Here is a 17,913-nt window from a genome sequence, read left to right on the forward strand (position 1 = left end):
ATAAGTGGAGGTCGGATGTTGCCAAGTTTTCCTTACCTGAATCCGGCGATGACTCCATCTTACGTCCGCAAACCACATCCCAATGTACGTCCACAAACCACATTATCCATAGATCTTCATTGTATGCCATATGGCAGTCTCTCGAGAGACATCAGCACAAAGTTGTTAGCTCTTTCAGGAAACAGTTAATGTCTCTTTACAATTCGCTGGACATGAGCTCGTTGTTGGTTGCTGGATCTCCTTCAAGTCTTTCCCGTCTCTGTAAAAGGAAACATATTAAATCATCAATGTTACTTTCATGTCAAAAAATGGGTACTTTTAAGTCTGGTTATTATGTAACCAAACAGAGATGGAGAAGGGAGGGGGAATTAGCGAGGGGAAATTATTTTAAAAAGGTCAACTTCATCAAAATCTCTAGCTCATAATAATCATCCTTTTTGACTGGTTCCATCCTAATTCAAAGTTGCATGAGTCATGTTTTCAAAAAGGGCGATACTAATTGCATTTGACATTATGGGCCAACTTATATCATTTTTCCAAGAAGCCTGTGTCATTAAATTTCTGGATAAAATGTAATATTTTGAATAACATGTCAAGTTGATTTTCGTAGAAAACATATGACCATTGATGCAATCCTTAGTTTTGTTGATAAAGGCTATTAATGAAACAGATACATAAATAAAAACACCACATTAATATTTCTTGATCTTTACAATTCATTCGATGCCAAACCATCAAATGTTATCGTGTCAAATTTAATTTTACGGTATCAGAGTATGTTATTGGGTGGTTTAGGAGCTATATCTTAACCAATATTTCACACAAATCCAAACGACATTTTTTTCAGATGTACACAAACTATTATTTTGTTATAGTCGTACCGCAGGGATTCATCCTTGGGCCATTAATGATAAAAATATTAACGACTTCATAAAATGCTTTTAGCGTGGTTTAATTCGTATAAATTGCTGATTAATTCATGAGGTTTTATTTTCTGTTCTGTGTTTTCACCTTGCACACACAGTTAAAGGGGAGCTATACATTTTGGTAATAATTGAAATTGTTGTTGTAGTTCCAAATGCGCTGGCCAATTTGGCGCAATGTATGAGGGGAGTTTTGAGTGGGGTTTAATACGAAACTGGTTTAAAACTTAAGAAACGTTCACTCACCTGAGCAAGATTGAATTGGAGCTATGTGTCCGGCGTTGGTTTACTACCGCAGTCCGCGTCGATTCGCTGGTCGACTACTCTTCCTCCACTCAAGCTCAACACCGAAGTTCAACACGGAACTATACAACTTGGTGGAACTCTCATTACATTGTGTGCTGAAGGTCTCGACAGTAAATTAAGCGGCTTCGAGTTTTTTGCAGTTTTTAGTACAACTGTCTGTGGTCCGTTCAAAATGTTCATTGTACAGTCGAATTTTGCTTAGCAATGGCCACTGTTGCAATGGCGAAGTCTTCAATTATACCACTGTTACTAAAAATGCAAATGTTGTTGCCAAAACATTCCTGGTTGCTCATGATTGGCAAAGGTCAGAATTCTAGTAAATTTTGAGGTAAAGTTTGTCAGAATTTGCGACACCAAAGTCCGCGTTTGGAGCCAAAATGTACAGTCATTTTCTCGCCCTGTATATAGTTGTTTGCAATGGAGGAGTACAACCTGGGCCAGGGCCAGCGCCAGTGCACCCTCCAGTCAGCGACACGATGCAGTATTCATGCATTGCAATTAAGCTATAAAGAGCTCTTCGAAAACCGCAAACGCCATAATTTGCATTACAATATAGAGAGAATCATTTATACTGTGACATTCCACAGTGAAATCTAGTCTAAAGAAAGCACCGAATGAACTTGTTGAATAAAGTCCGGTTAAATATAAACATAAGCGCTCTAACCACACACACACACACACACGTAACTTCGCTGCCCCACATGGGTTCGAATCCCTATGGGTAAATCGTTGTGTGCACTGGTGCATGACCTGTGTGAAACGATGGGTCAGCGCTATTTTTATCATCAATGGCGAAACATGCTCTTTGTCGGGCAGTGTCAAATGGTTTTGTGCGCGCTCTACTATGAATTGCTTAATGAATCAGTTTTACTTCCAGGGCGGGGGCAAATTCCTTTTCTGTACATCAACATTGCCGGTGTCGCATGCAATTATGTCATTGGCACATGCAGTTGTGTCCGCCCCCGTGCAAAACCGTCCTTGCAGTAAAACGCCCTTGGTCGTCGGAAAACGTTCACCATTTTTTTTTACCAGCTATGTGCATGTCATAAATGACATGGGAAATGTTCGGCCGTTTGGGTATTCGCTTTAATCATAAAATACGTGAATATTCATGCTGCAATACGTCGTCACTTCAGTGCATGCATGCTCGCTTAATACCCGCGCACATACATGTACATGTCCGCCGGACGGTTTTTGCATAGCCCCAGACACGATTGCATATGCAAAAGTGTCCGGAGCGGACAGTGTTGCATGGCGGACACAATTGCATCTGACACCGGCCACCTGTCGTGGTGTTTTTTTGTGGGGAATTGTGTTTCTTAAAAATCAATTGAAAAAAAGGGGATCCGTTCAAAAACACATCCGTAAAATTGTTGTGGATGGCAATTTTGATGTACATAAACAAAACTGCCGGAAGTGAGAAGTAAACTTTTATGGAAAAACATACTGGAATACACGTGCGAATCCTGTTCCTTTTTCTGTTTAGAAACTATTGTCAAATGTGTCGTAACGGGAGAAAACTCACTTCCAAGCTCACTGGATAGGTCGCTAATCTATATCAAACGTGTAATAGAATGCATACAAAAGTGTAAACAAAATGTGGAGGATGGATTTGCCATTTATCACAATTCCTCGCCGTTTCGTCTGCATCATCAATCTTGGCTTAATTTCCTTATGTTTCACAAAGTTATAAATACCAAATGGTGCGTTTTAACTGACCCTTTATAAATAAGCGAAAGGGTCACTTTGTTATTTATACGTTGGCATGGCAATATAAGTACGTGAATTATCTCGAGGTTGTTTCGTGTACAAATTAATTCCCTTATGTTTCACAAAGTTATAAATACAAAATGGTGCGTGTTAACTGACCCTTTAAAAATAAGCGAAAGGTTCACTTTGTTATTTATACGTTGGCATGGCAAAATATAAGTACGTGAATTATCTCGAGGTTGTTTCGTGTTGAATATTCAGTTAACTACTTTTCGAACAGGCTATTATACGCAGTTTACTCACAGATAATCGCGACCAGCAGTATATAAAGAGTCTTACGAGTTCAATGCTGTTGTCTTTTCATATCGATCGTGCTAGGTGTGGAACGGTGTAAAATTACAATAATTTTGCTATCCAATTCTTAACGTGAACCACGTTACACCGGTGATTTGTATTGTGACGCCACACTTTACTTAGCAACTACGATTGATTTGCAATTAAGATTAATCGGCCATTCACAGTTGTTTCTGTCTTCAAATAATTCAACTACATGTATGTGGAACTACCCGGCAGTACCCCTGTTACCGATGGTTCTAATATTGGTATCAATCGTACAGTGCAGATCATGTCCAGAGGGATGGATTCAAAACGATCAAAACTGCTACTTGCCGATGGTAAGTCCGAAATTGACTCGTGAAGACGCAGTGGTTGCTTGTCGAAACGTCGGGGGTAATATTGTGCTGCCCTCTACCGTTCAAGAAAACTATTGGATTTGGAAACTGTTTCGGGCGCAGAATATATCGCACGCTGATTTGTCTTTGAATGGTGGTTTATGGTTAGGATGCTTCAGACCAACGGATGATGATGATGGGCCGATGACCTGCTGATGACCTACCCTCAGCTCTACCCAAGCAGACGGGTCATGCAGCCTGGCAAGACGGCCAGCCTGACGGTGGACGGTGCGTGGTGATGTGGCGCTTTAGTGATATCTGGGCTGATGTGAAATGCGATGTCGCGCGTTTCACTATTTGCGAGCGCCCTCTATGCCAGCGGCTTGGTGGTCGGTGTCACAAAGTGGAGCTAGACAGGGAAGACGAGGGATGCAGTTCTCTCAGTGCGTATATCATTGAGGAGCGACAGATGACTTCTCTGATGCAGTGTTGTGCAGCTTGCTCTAAGAACCCCTACTGCTGGTCGTTCAGTATGCTGAGCAACAAGTGCGTGAGCTACTTTGTGAAGCGCTCTGATGTGATAGTCGACAAATCGGTAGCTGAAACCATCGATGTCAACTGCAGCTATTTCGAGGTTGACAAAAATTAACTGACGGAATGGTGCGATTGTTGGCCTGGCATTTCACGTAGAACTCGGGGCAACTTGCCTCTGTTGCTCGGTCTTGGCCTTGCAGCGAGACGGCGAACAATTTTTTTCTTCTTTTTATGACAAGTTGACATTGTTCACTTTCCCTGCACGGTCCTATCTCTATGATTTAAAACACGGCAGACTATCTAAATTTGCATTATATCAAGTTTTCTATTTGCAGCAATTTATTCAATAATAATATTGGCTTTATACTCCACAGCTTTATTTGATATGGAACTTCTTTCAGTATACATTTAATGTGTTTCAATATTAATATACATCGTTTTTTCTCAAACTTGGATTCCCCAATACAAGATTTAAAGGCACTGGACACTATTGGTAATTACTCAAAATAATTGTTAGCATAAGAACTTACTTGGTAACGAACCATGGATAGATGTTGATAGATATAAATTATTGTGAGACATGGCTCCCTCTGAAGTAACGTAGTTTTTGAGAAAGAAGTAGTTTCTTACTGAAATATTTGAATTGAATTCGAGACCTCAGCTAAGGTATCGAAATCAATCATCTGCCAAGCACACAAACTGTGCGACGGGTGTTTTGTTTTTCTTCCATTGTTATCTCGCAACTTCGACCACCAATTGAGTTCAATTTTTTCACAGGTTTGTTATGTTGTTCATATGTTGAGATACACCAAGTGAGAAGACTGGTCTGTGACAATCACAGAAGGTGTTCAGTGTTTTTAAAGGCACTTGACACTACTGGTAATAACTCAAAATAATTGTTAAGAGCAATGGATAGATGTTGATAGTATACAAAACATTGTGAGAAACGGCTCCCTCTGAAGTAACGCAGTTTTTGAGAAAGAAGTAGTTCTTCACTAAAACATTTTGCATATGTTAAAATACACCAAGTGAGAAGACTTATCTTTGACAATTACCAAAAGTGCCCAGTGTCTTTAAGTGGCAAGAACCGACTAGTGTAGATAAGACATAAGGGATATGTATATATATCCCTATTGTATAAGTGGTTTTGTCTACCTTTTTAAAGTCTATAATTATACTTTGCATCATTTTTGTCATGTTTGCTAATGACTCTTTAATTGAATTGCTGTAAATATACACACAACTTGAAATAGTTGTCAGGGAGGTCACAACTATGGCCCTTTTCGAAACCACGGGTTCGGCTTGGGCTCAGGGTAGGATGCGATGTTTGCGGCTATTTACTGAATACGTACATTTGCATAAACTGACAAAGCCTGGGCCGAAACCGTACATTAGGAAAAGGGTTACATTCCCCTCCAGACTAATTTCTGGTGACAAAATTACCAACATTTATACAATCATTTTCCCCTTTAGATGAGGGTAGATTTTTCGATAAGTCCTTTACCTTTTATCCCAACTCCTGTCAAAACACATACTCTTTCCCAAGCGAGATTTAACTCCATGTTTTTTCCCCGCGTAATAGTTTATTTAGCATGTTCAGTTGAATTGGAAGCTTCCCATGTTGTACAAAAAGTAGACTACTTTTTTTTACAACATGGGAAGCTTCCAATTCAACTGAACATGATAAGCTTCCCATGTTGTAAAAAAAGTAGTCTACTTTTTTTACAACATGGGAAGCTTCCAAATCAACTGAACATGATAAATAAACTGTGGCATTTAGTTGCGAGATCTCTACCCTCTCTCTGGCATATACTTCATTTCAAGTCTGAAATCGCTGTTATTCTGCATCAGCTTTGCAAAATGCAAAATGCCTGCCGTAGACTGGCTATCACACACACCCTACCGCGTTATCAGACTTGACCCCGATGCGCTTATGGGACAGTAAATTATTCATTACTGGATTTGCCAGAGAGATGACCGATCAGGATACTACACAAACCCTGTTGGCAATTAAACGTGTTTGTAATAATACCATACCAACACGTCACCATTTTTTTTGTTAAACATTTTGATGTTGGTCTTAATAGTGCTTGGTAGTTTTGGTAGTTCAAGTTTATAGCGTTTTGTTAATGAGATCTTCAAATTATTAAAAAATACATCACAAATCAACTGAAAAGACACCACTTTTTGTTATTACGCCGTCAAGTATCTCTCCACCAAGTATTTAGTTTTATTTTAGATTTTAAATTTAAAAAACAAAAAAGGCCTAGATGATTCTTTTCTTGAATTCGGAATACCAGGAAATGGCAGAATATAATTTGATTTGCACCGATTTATTATATTATGTATGACTCCCTAATTTGTGATCGACGGTTAATCCACAAAGAGGGCGCTATTTCTTCAGGCAATGTGTTCAGGTAGACAAACAATAAGATCACCGACTTGAAATCAAGTCTATCACGGGCATGAAACAGTTACATTCAATGTTTAGTGATGGCGTACACTCTAAACGGGTCAAGGTCAAAATTGACACAGATCCAGAGTCACAGGGAGCCTAACAACTTCTTGGTCAGACTGACATGGAAACTGAAAGAAGAAAAAAAATAGGGATCCATAGCTCGGATTCTGCGTGAGCAGTTTGACCCACTTCTGGTCACTTGGACGCAGACTTTGGATCAAACTGACCCAGAAATTGGTCAAGCTCATTTGATCCGGTGCTTGGTCAACTCAGACTTGCCTTGTTTTTCTATTTCCTTCTGGGGGGTTTTCTAAAGAGTTTACTATTTAAATAACCTACAACTGCATTCCCCCAAAAATCCATTTTTAAGAACATTAGAGCAGTGTAGGCATGTTTTACTTCCCTTGACACTTTAAGGTAAATAAATAAACAGTTTTTTTTCTACATTCATTGGTTCCTAAAACAAAGAAAACATCTATTTGATAGTAGTGGTAAGCTCTATCAAACTACACGTTTACAACATAACAGTAGTATTTACACACCTTTCCCATAATAATAATAATAATATTAATATATGTTTTAGTAGATATGACAAAACTCAAAAAATAAACAAACATTTGATTTACTCCCGATTCTGCTACAGTCAAGATCAATTCAAAATAATTGCTTTAATCCATTTGCGGCAGTGATTGGTGAATATAGCAGCCGATTTCATTAAACCGCTAGGATTAATCTTATTTCGATTTTTGGACGAGTAACTTGTCCTCAGATTAATCCTAAGTTAGGAAGAGTTTGGTGAAATCGACGGCAGGATATCTCCATTTTCCATACCATGACGTCATCAGTGCATCGTGATCTTTTCCAAGGCTGACGTCACCGTGGTGATGTGGGCCTTCAAATCTCGCACGGTGTCTCGCACATTATCGAGGGTGTCGAGAGGTACTATTGTCTGTTTGAAAGGGTCGTAGCGGACTTCGAAATGCCTCGTCATAGAGTTTGCAAAGGATCTGTAATAAAAAGTTAGTACAGAAGATTGTATTTAAATTAAGAATGCTGAAGCTGCACAGGGAACCAAGTTCAGTTGAACTGAGTTAAAATAATCATCGAATCAAGGCACTGGACACTATTGGTAATTACTCAGAAAAATTGTTAGCAAAACAACTTACAATGGAGAGCTGTTGATAGTTTACAACATTGTGAGAAACAGCTCTCTCTGAAGTAACGTAGTTTTTGAGAAAGAGGTAATTTATCAGTGAAATAACAAAAAACTTCAGGCGTGAAGCATTTTATTAGGCACCTGAAAGCACACAAATAGCACACAAGTGCGACAAGGTTGTTTTTTCTTTCATTATTCTCCTGCAACTTCGATGACCAACTGAGTCCAAATTTTCACAGAATTTTTATTTTATGCATGTGTCGGGTTACACCTAGTGAGAATACTGGGCCAAATTTCATGGCTCTGCTTACAGTAAGCACAGAATCGGCGCTTACTACGGAAGCGAGAATTCTGTGTTTACGGCAAGCGTATTTCACGGGTAAGCGGTGAATTTTGGCTTGTGCGCGTGCGACTCCACGTTACTAGGCATTCTACGCTTACAAGGTAGCGCAGAAATTCGGAGCATGTCAAGCGGGGAATCATGATCGTAATCGCAGAATTCGGCGGTAAGCAGAGCCATTCAATTGGGCCCAGGTCTTTGAAAATTACCAAAGGTGTCCAATGTCTTTGAACTGAGAATGCAGAAGCCAAACTTATTTTCCACAGCAGCAACTGAGAGACTTACGACATGAAAACCAGCAGTTTTCTTTGGTCGCGCAGTTGCCCTCGGCTGAATTCCCCAAAGAGTTAAGACTAGCCTTATCTCGAGTTAGGACGAGTTACTCAGCCTTAAGCTTTTAATAACTCCTGGGACTATTCCCAAGTTATTACTTTGTTTGTTAAATCGACCCTTCGACGCCATTTTTGGCCCATTTGTAGCTCATCATCCCATATGCAGTCATCACCAATGTTTTTATCTCACCTTAACTTCTGTTTAGTGTCCTCAAAACTTTCCGACACGAAGTACACCGATTGATAGTTCTTGTCTTGGTATTCTTGAATGGCTACCTTGGCCGGTTGAAATGGACGATGCTCCGGTTGATCCGACAAAGCGTACTTTATAGAACGAAATAAAACAGTGGGTAACTAAAGGCCTTGGACACTATTGGTAATAGACCTTATGCACATGACGTCATTTCAGTACGGCGCCCCCGCATTGAGGTCAAAAGGAGGTTGTTCATTGGCCAATCTATGTGCGTTTCGATTGTTTCGTCACCGTTTGACCTCAAAGATGGCGGCTGGATGACGTCAATGCATAAGGTCTATTACTCAAAATAATTCTTGGCATACAAACTTACTTGGTATAACAAGCAATGAAAAGCTGTTGGTTAGTACAAAACATTGTGAGAAACGGCTCCCTCTGAAGTAACATAGTTTTTGAGAAAGAGGTAATTTCTTACTCAAAATATTAAAAAGACTTCTAGTCAGGATTGACTTACCATTAATTCACCAGGAGCCGACAGAAGACCAGCGCCGTAGGCCCGGACCTGTTCCCCCTCTCTGCATAGTCCAAACTCCACGGTAAACCAGTAAAGCTGTTGGACAAATCATAATGCGGTAAAAATCACTGGCACAGACCACTAGCTCGTTGTAGCGCCCTCAATTTGACATTTTGTGAAATAATTTACCCTCTGCAAACTACACCCAAAAATAATGACATCCAAAAGTTACTAAAAATTGAGCAGCCTTTGGCCCTTTTTGTCAATTGAAATAATCATTCAGTTAAGGACAGTTACGTTCTTTACTTACCGTTGCAAGTTTTGTTATGTCGTCATCTGACACTCCCAGCGAGGCCAATCCAATCTCCTATAAATCAATTAATTAATTAAGGCTAAATAAAGTGGTATGGCGGAGACAATAATGACAGTGAATGGTTTCCTTTGTATAGCAGAGTAAAATGCAACACAAAATGTTTCAATTTCTACTCAAAAACCAAGATTGCTACTCAATATCAGCATTCAGTTTGGACAGAATAAGTTCAGTCTAAAATTCTTCCTATGCAAAATTGCTGAATACGAAATCGTTCCCTGAATAATCCAGAAAATATCTTCTCGTCTTGTGTGCATTCAAAGTCCCTTTTTCAAATTTTTGATGTTTTGGAGGCTCCATGTTTAAAATAATGACAATTTAACATTCTTTATATAACGAAACACGACCGCATTCAAATTGACTTCTACATCTACGTATACGGCTGTTGATAAGGGTCTCATTGATGGTAGTCTTTTTATTTTTTATTTTTTTATTATTTTTTTATATGCAAGTTCACCCCAAACAAGGCTTAAAGCCACTCTGGGTAATGGGGCTACAAGCAGAAAATGATTAAACATGAAAATTATCTCAGGAGAGCTAGAGAAAGGAATTAATGTTCCTCTTGATGTGCAATTATTGTTTTATCTAATTTGTCACTGGCACTAGCCAGTTTGCCCTTTTAATGTATAACAAACAAATTGTAATTCTTAATGTGTTTTTGTAATCTTTAAACATTTCTATTTTTTATGAATCTCTGTATTTCAAACTCAATTCAGCTTGTAGCTGCGATGTTTGAATGTGTTTTAATAAACCAATAATAATAATGAAAACAGTCCAGATTGTTGGATGGAGGGAAACATCCAACAGGCAAAGAGTTCCAAAGAGACGCAGTACGTGGAATAAAGCTGTTGGGATGACTCTCTGGTCTACGTATCTCAACAAATCAAGAGTGTATGGATGAGATTAAGCAGAAAGTCTGGTTTCACGCTCAAACACCCTAATAGGAGGAACTGGGTCGGATACACTGGTGGCTCATTTACCATGGAAACATCTGTAGAAAAGACAGATTTTCAACGTTGATGAAGAGAAAATCCATCCGTAGCTTATTATTGTTCAACAAGAATTGGTTAAAGGAAACAAAACCTACCTGAGAAAATTGTGCAAATTCTGAGTTTGCCAGCATCGGTATATGCCCGAGTAGTTCGTGGCAACAATCTCTGAAATTCAATAGAAAAATCCTATGCATTATGCAATTATTACTCTAAACATATTTCTGCGCAAAAAAAAACAAATGTTCCAGCTACAAATGTTCCACAAACAGTGCCCTAGCCCCACTGAGGTAAAACAAAAGATCAATCACTGACTGATGGTCGTCAGCAGTTCGCAATCATAGGCCCTTTTCGAAACCACGGATTCGGCTTTGGATTCGGCTTCAGGCTCCGTCCTCTCGTCTGAAGCCCTGAGCGCGTACGCAAAGCACAAGCAATATCGCCAAAACAACCGTGGGGCCAAGCTAACCTGAGCAGAATCTGGAGCCGAAGTCGTGGATTCCAAAAGGGCCATAATTTACGATTATTCAATGTTACAGAAATCACATGTAATTCAAATTGAAAAATACAAGTTATAATAGTCAACATCAATGAATAGTGAACTTACGGCTCAGGTGTGTGCATTGGTGATGAGGAATGGCGTATATATTGTGTTGTCTGAAACACACGGAAGGCAAGGCTGGCCAAGAAATCTCTAGCAGTCAATAGACCAGCAACAGGTCGAAGCTGAAAGCCAGTCTTAGCTAAAATATCACAAAATCAAAAACTTCAGTATTTTTGAATATTTTAAAATGTGGAAGGCAATAATTACAAACGACTATATGAGTGTGGTTTAAAGGCATTGCAGCCGAATTCACGAAACGCTAGGAATAATCGTTTATCGAATTAGGACTATTAGTATAAACTCGTCATAACTTAGGATGGGTTCAATGCGTCCTAAAGTCTATGATGACATAACTTAACGCGTTATAAGTCCTAAGATCAAGTTTAAGTTGGGGAGCGTTTGGTGAAATGGACGGCTGGACACGTTTGGTAATGGTCAAAGACCAGAATTCCCAGCTGGTTTATGCCGACATAATGCATAAAATAACAAATCTGTGAACATTTTAACTCAATTGTTCATCGAAGTTGCAAGAAAGAGAATAATGAAAGAAACACAATATTGTTGCATTAATGTGTGTGCTTTCATATCAAAAGGTTTACACGCCAAACGTTTTTTATGGTTTGAGTGAGGAATTACCTCTTTCTCAAAAACTACGTTAATTCAGAGGGAGCCGTTTCTCGCAATGTTTTAACTATCAACAGCTCTCCATTGCTCCTTACCAAGTAAGTTTCTTATGCTAATATTTATTTTGAGTTGTTACCAAAAGTGTCCGGTGCCTTTAACCAATGTGTTTTGAGGACTCATGTATAGTCCAATAAGTCCCCATAGCGGGTGATTTGCAACACTCCGCACCACAAAGACTTTCTCGTGCCTCTCAAAACACACGATAATTCTTTGCAACAAGGCTGACTTTTTTTTTCTGTTACTATTTGCATGCAACTTCGCGACCAATAGAAATTGTCACATGTTTGTTATTCTATGCATATGTTGGGATACACCAAATAGGATAATGCTTTGACGATTACCCAAAGATACCCTGCCTTGAATACCAAACTACATAATGGAATCTGATGAACACATATCCCCCAGTACAGCTTGGGTGAAACTCTTTTGATCAAGCAAATATCAATAATTGCATTGCCCAAGAACATTACAACGCAAATCGGCTGCAAGGCATTCTTCTTAACCACAGATATGCAGCCAGTTTATTATGAATCAAGGCTAAATAATTCGTTCAAGTAACTGAAAATTAAAAAAGTGCATACAATGACCTCTGTAAATGAACTGTACAAAATGTTAATGTCGAAAGTGCATTCCAGTTGTTACTTCGCTGACATAAAACACAAGCGTAAAACAAGCACGTAGAACCAACTTTTAAATTTTATTATATTGCTGTAATTGCCAATTTTATTTCAGTTTCCATTTTTACCTGCTGGTAGTTCCCTGAGTAGTTGCTTTGAATAATTTGCTTTCGCACATGTAGCTTTTAATTACTCTTGTGTACTACTTGTTTATTGTCCTTTTAATACATTTTGTAGTTATTTGTATTTTGTAGTTTGTAGCTTTGTACAGTGCCCTAATGTCTCCACTTTATGCAATTTAAAAACGGTTATTGTTTACACTATCAATTAGCATAATTACTGTTACCCTGACGATGACTAGAGCAAGCAAGTCGAAACGTTGAGACCAATTCAGAACTGACTCCGCGGCAGTACAGTTAACGATCCTATAAGCTAAAGTAGTAGTCCAAGTCTATTTTCTATACCATCCGCCCTGGTAATAGTTGAAAAGCAGGACATTCCTTTTCAGAACTGAGAAGTATCCCGAACCCTCGAACATCTACTCCGCGGTAGTATAATAAAGCAAGACAGTTCTCTAAGAACAAACTCTACCTGGCTGGTAGATACACACATGGTGTTACCGCAAACCAAATATAAATTGATACCTCACCATGCAACGGCTCAAACCATTATACATGTACTGCTAATCTTCTCTGAACATTCAGCCATCTACTAGGGTTTTGAAATAAGTTACACCGCCGGAGATTCTCTCCCCATAAATATGGGAAATTAACGTGGACTGGAGGATGATTCAAAAGAGGGCGCTATCAGAAGTAGTTTGTATGCATAAGTTTAACACAAAGTGGAGGTTTACGGTTTAATTAATTATTCATTGTTTCTTGATAAGTTTTTTTTTTAATGTTTTGTCCTCTATTTTTGGTTTGTATGTTCGTGAGTTGTTGTGAGTGCATATTATGTATGAAATGAATATAAAGTGCTTGCACTTATAAAAAGAAGAAAAAAAAAAAAAAATTAGTTTGTACACACTTTACCATAATGGGGGACACAATCTCTTGCCACACCAGCACGCGGGTGTGGTGCATTCATTAACACAGCAAAACAAAGTCCACTGCTGAGTTGTGCCACCCACACACAGCCTATTGCTGTTGGATGGTTGCTCAACTTGCAGGAAAATGTAGCGATGAGCAGAAGGGTGTGGTTCAAGATCTAAACAATAGTTCTTATAGTATAAACAGAAACGTACCTTTAAGGAAGTTAGAGACATCTTCAAGTTGTGGAATAAAATCAGGACTGAGAAGAAAAGATACAACAGGTATACAGGTGATATACAGGTTTAAACCATGATGTCTTAGAAAATCATTTTCAATGTGGAATCGCACCTTGTAAACCATTATAAGGTGATACATAATTGGGTCTCAGAATTCATCACTTCAATAACATATCTTTCTGAAAGTTTGTTTATACTCAGTTCCTTGTTGGTAGATGAGTGCGGTATGGCGAGTTTGTGCTGTTTTCAGAGCAGTCACAAATTGACAAGAATGATCCACAATAGCATTATGAAGAAACTTAACATCATTCTTCCTTGACTTAATTTGCAAAAATCATGATTGGGTTATGACATTTGTCTTGTTTGTTTGACAGAACAGCGAAAGCACGTGTCTCTGGTTGGTATTCCTCACCTGTACAGACCAACATTCTCTAATTCGCTAAATGCTGTCACGTGCTCCTTACAGGCATGCGTAGTAAACAGCTGTTGAAGTTGGCGGTACACGTAACCCCTGTGGCAAAAAGGTGCACAAAGTTATGACGTCACTGAATCAAAGCACCAACTTTTACAACAAACTCATTAACTGCAGGAAGATTACACATTATTGACTGTGTGAGCGGGCCAACGCAAGAATTCTAAACCAAAAATTGTATCTTTGTGATTTTTTTTTTAAACATTGATCCGAGTTCCCCCCGAGTAAGGAAAAACCGGGCTGGTACGTGAAATTGCAGACTGTCTGTGCCGCAGTTCAAACATACCCGTGTTTGTCTACTAACGAAGATACGGGTTCGACGCTGGGCAATTTCCGATCAGCGTATGTCGTGCATGATCAAAGATACTACAGGCATATCCTGGCCTATTATTAAGATGTTTTTGGGGGAGGTAATAATGTCACAAAACAAAAATCACCATTAATCACAAAGCATGATGAACATTTTGCTTCAGGAATCATCAGCTTGTATAACCTTTTAGGATAAGAATTTTCTGGGTGTTATTATGTGGGTTCTTGATATTCATAATAATTGTTGACATCACACTATGAATAATCTATACACAAAACTAGACTTACCACTCTTCATTAACAAACTCCAAACAAATATTTAACACACGGCAACGAAAAGAGAACGTGTGTTACATCTCAACTTTACTTTAAGCGTGTAATATAAAAATGATGACTTTGTAAATAATGTACATCAGTGTCTTAGATAATAACATACATCAGTGGCTCATATAATTGTATTGTAATGCGTTTTATTTTATTTTATTCCGAAACAGGAACAAACCTTAAAGGCAGTGGACACTATTGGTAACTACTCAAAATAATTATTAGCATAAAACCTTTCTTGGTGACGAGTAATGGGGAGAGGTTGATGGTATAAAACATTGTGAGAAACGGCTCCCTCTGAAGTGCCATAGTTTTCGAGAAAGAAGTAATTTTCCACAAGTTTGATTTCGAGACCTCAGATTTAGAACTTGAGGTCTCGAAATCACCCATCTAAACGCAAACAACTTCGTGTGACAAGGGTGTTTTTTTCTTTCAATATTATTATCTTGCAAGTTTGATGACCGATTGAGCTCAAATTTTCACAGGTTTGTTATTTTATGCATATGTTGAGATACACAAACTGTAAAGGCTAGACTTTGACAATTACCAATAGTGTCCACTGCCTTTAACCCTGGGGAGGGTAACATCAGTAAAATAACAATAATATAAAGTGAAGAAGTCGTGTGAAAATAACATTATTAGTGGCTTAGATAACAACAAATCTTAATTGAGCGTCTACTTATTAATAATTTGGCTGCCAACATTTCTCTTTGGGTTATTGTAATGACATCATTACAGTCAGACGTTGTTTCTTGTCTAATTCACACTCGCCCACACACGCATATCTTCACAATTTCCTAATAATAATTTATTGCTTGTTTCTTTGAGAAATCACAAAACAAAACAAAGGTCATTCTCCATTAGATCGATACTTAATTGTCTAATACACACTGCCACGTCCTGGCCATTGACGCGTTGCTCATTGTTGATCTTTAATTAACAAATTAAGTCTTGATTAATATTACGTCACCTCGACGTATACACAACCAAGTTGCGACCGTCAGTCATTACAGTAGCGTATTATTGTTTATATGGTTATTACGGCAGCCGGTATTCTTTTGTTCCGATGGATACAATGTAATTGCGGTTTTATTGTTTGCTTTGTGGGTATCTGGTTAGTATTCAACTAGTGTATTTTCACGGAGTGATTTTCACCGACCGGATTCTGGACCAATCTGTAACATTATGTGCGATCTGCTGTAAATGTGTGGGTACCTTTTGTACGACACATAACACAAACGTCAATAGATTTACATTTAGTTATATGGTTTCTAGATAAAGGTGGTAGAAAGCTTCCCGTAAAGACATTGGACACTATTGGTAATTGTCAAAGACCAGTCTTCTCACTTGGTGTATCTCAACATATGCATAAAATAACAAACCTGTGAAAATTTGAGCTCAATCGGTCGTCGGAGTTGAGAGATAAGATTGAAAGAAAAAAAGACACCCTTGTCACACGAAGTTGTGTGCATTTAGATGGTTGATTTCGAGACCTCAAAATTCTAAATCTGAGGTCTCGAAATCAAATTCGTGGAAAATTACTTCTTTCTGTCACCCTGTGAGTGAGCCGTTTCTCACAATGTTTTATACCATCAACCTCTTCCCATTACTCGTCACCAAGTAAGGTTTTATGCTAATAATTATTTTGAGTAGTTACCAATAGTGTCCACTATAGTGTCCAAATATTATATACTAGGGTGCTGTAGTTTTTGAGAAATCAGTTATAAAAAAAATGATTGCATGCACGGCGGATTTACGGGACTCTCCTGACAACGTTTCTCTGTGATTTTAACAAGTTTGTTTTCCTCAAACAAAATTGACGACTAATGAGGCTAAAACTTGTACAGGTAAATTATCTTCATCAAAGTGAGTAGGGATTCATGTCATGACCAAAAACTTGATCTTTACAAAAGGTAACAAAAACCTTTTAAAAAAAATTGTATTGAGTGAATCCCCATCTCGAATCGGTGTATAAATCATGGATGATCATTACCAATGTCAGGATTTTAAAAACGAAACATGAAGAGCAAAAGACCATTGTGTCATCAGTAATTAATCAAATACAAAATATTCAAACAATACAGTTTAAATATCAACAATGTGCTCACTGACAATAGATTTATAATATAATATAATATACATAATATTCGGACATTTCTATTCTAATCTACCATTGTTCCCTGTATCCTCAAAATCCTACTCAAAATTGAGAAGAGTTAGCGGTAGTCTGTAATTGAAAACAATTATTGTTATCATTCTGAATTTATATCAATGTAAACCACATTAGGGAATTTAGTGTAGAAGTGGGTTCTTGGGGTAATTTACGTGGGATTTGAAAGTTCAACTTCTCGAAGATTTGACTCATTATTAGTTGTATCTGCTGTGAAGAGTCGTCTAGTAGTCAAGACTGCAAAAGTAGACTTGTCTCATTGGCATGAAACCACTTTAAGTTCAGAAAAGTGCCTTCGGCAGTGAAACGAAATGAGAATTATATGCCTACAAATAAGATGGTACTGAAGCCCCAAAAGGGAAATTCCAAAAAAAAGATTTTTTTTAAATGTCGTGCGCACGAGATGATTTAAAACAATTTTTTTTAATGATCCCTTTAGGGGCTCCGTATATAGACGTTCTTGGCTGAAATTAAAAGTGCATTGTTGTTGCTTCTAGTTATATTATTACGCCATAGGTTCTTCAATGTCATACACTGAATCAACCATACGGCCGTCTACGAAACAAAACCATTGAAGGAGGAGAGAAGGTTGTACCTTGTTAATGCGTCTTATGAATGGGGCCAAGTATTCTATCGTTTGGTCATAATGCTTCTTCCTGCTAAGCCATTTAATTACAGAGATGGCAATCTATTATGTACTTTCATAAGATCTGTTTAACCACAACAACATCAAACCCAAGGAAATAGTAGGTTGGGCAAAATCCAAAACGAATATTTTCTCTATCCCCGATGAAAATTTTACCTTTATCAAATCCTTTGCATTACCCGCGGCTAACAAAAAAGGATTCGAACTGCATGCAGCGGCGATCTCGACGGTCTGGTGGGTAAGACACTGCTCTAGAATTGCAAAGGTCGTGGGTTCGAATCCCACCCGAGTAACATGCCAGTGATTTGTTCACAGAACACGGGA

The 17,913-nt window shown here is 38.3% G+C and overlaps 1 protein-coding gene across 1 annotated transcript in view; it reads right to left on the bottom strand.

The window, feature by feature from the left end:
- Positions 1-5,150: 5,150 nt before the first annotated feature.
- The window catches only part of LOC117291845 (tyrosine 3-monooxygenase-like), a 28,253-nt gene continuing 15,490 nt past the window's right edge, over positions 5,151-17,913 (bottom strand). The window contains exons 7-14 of the mRNA XM_033773777.1: positions 14,081-14,179; positions 13,645-13,691; positions 11,104-11,239; positions 10,595-10,664; positions 9,448-9,504; positions 9,138-9,233; positions 8,621-8,754; positions 5,151-7,609 (exon numbers count right to left, since the gene is read on the bottom strand). Of these exons, the coding sequence (XP_033629668.1) occupies positions 7,444-7,609; positions 8,621-8,754; positions 9,138-9,233; positions 9,448-9,504; positions 10,595-10,664; positions 11,104-11,239; positions 13,645-13,691; positions 14,081-14,179 (805 nt within the window). The 3' untranslated portion in view covers positions 5,151-7,443. The remainder of the gene's footprint in view (positions 7,610-8,620; positions 8,755-9,137; positions 9,234-9,447; positions 9,505-10,594; positions 10,665-11,103; positions 11,240-13,644; positions 13,692-14,080; positions 14,180-17,913) is intronic.

Source organism: Asterias rubens, chromosome 6 (assembly GCF_902459465.1).
Source record: "Asterias rubens chromosome 6, eAstRub1.3, whole genome shotgun sequence".
Lineage (NCBI taxonomy): Eukaryota > Metazoa > Echinodermata > Asteroidea > Forcipulatida > Asteriidae > Asterias > Asterias rubens.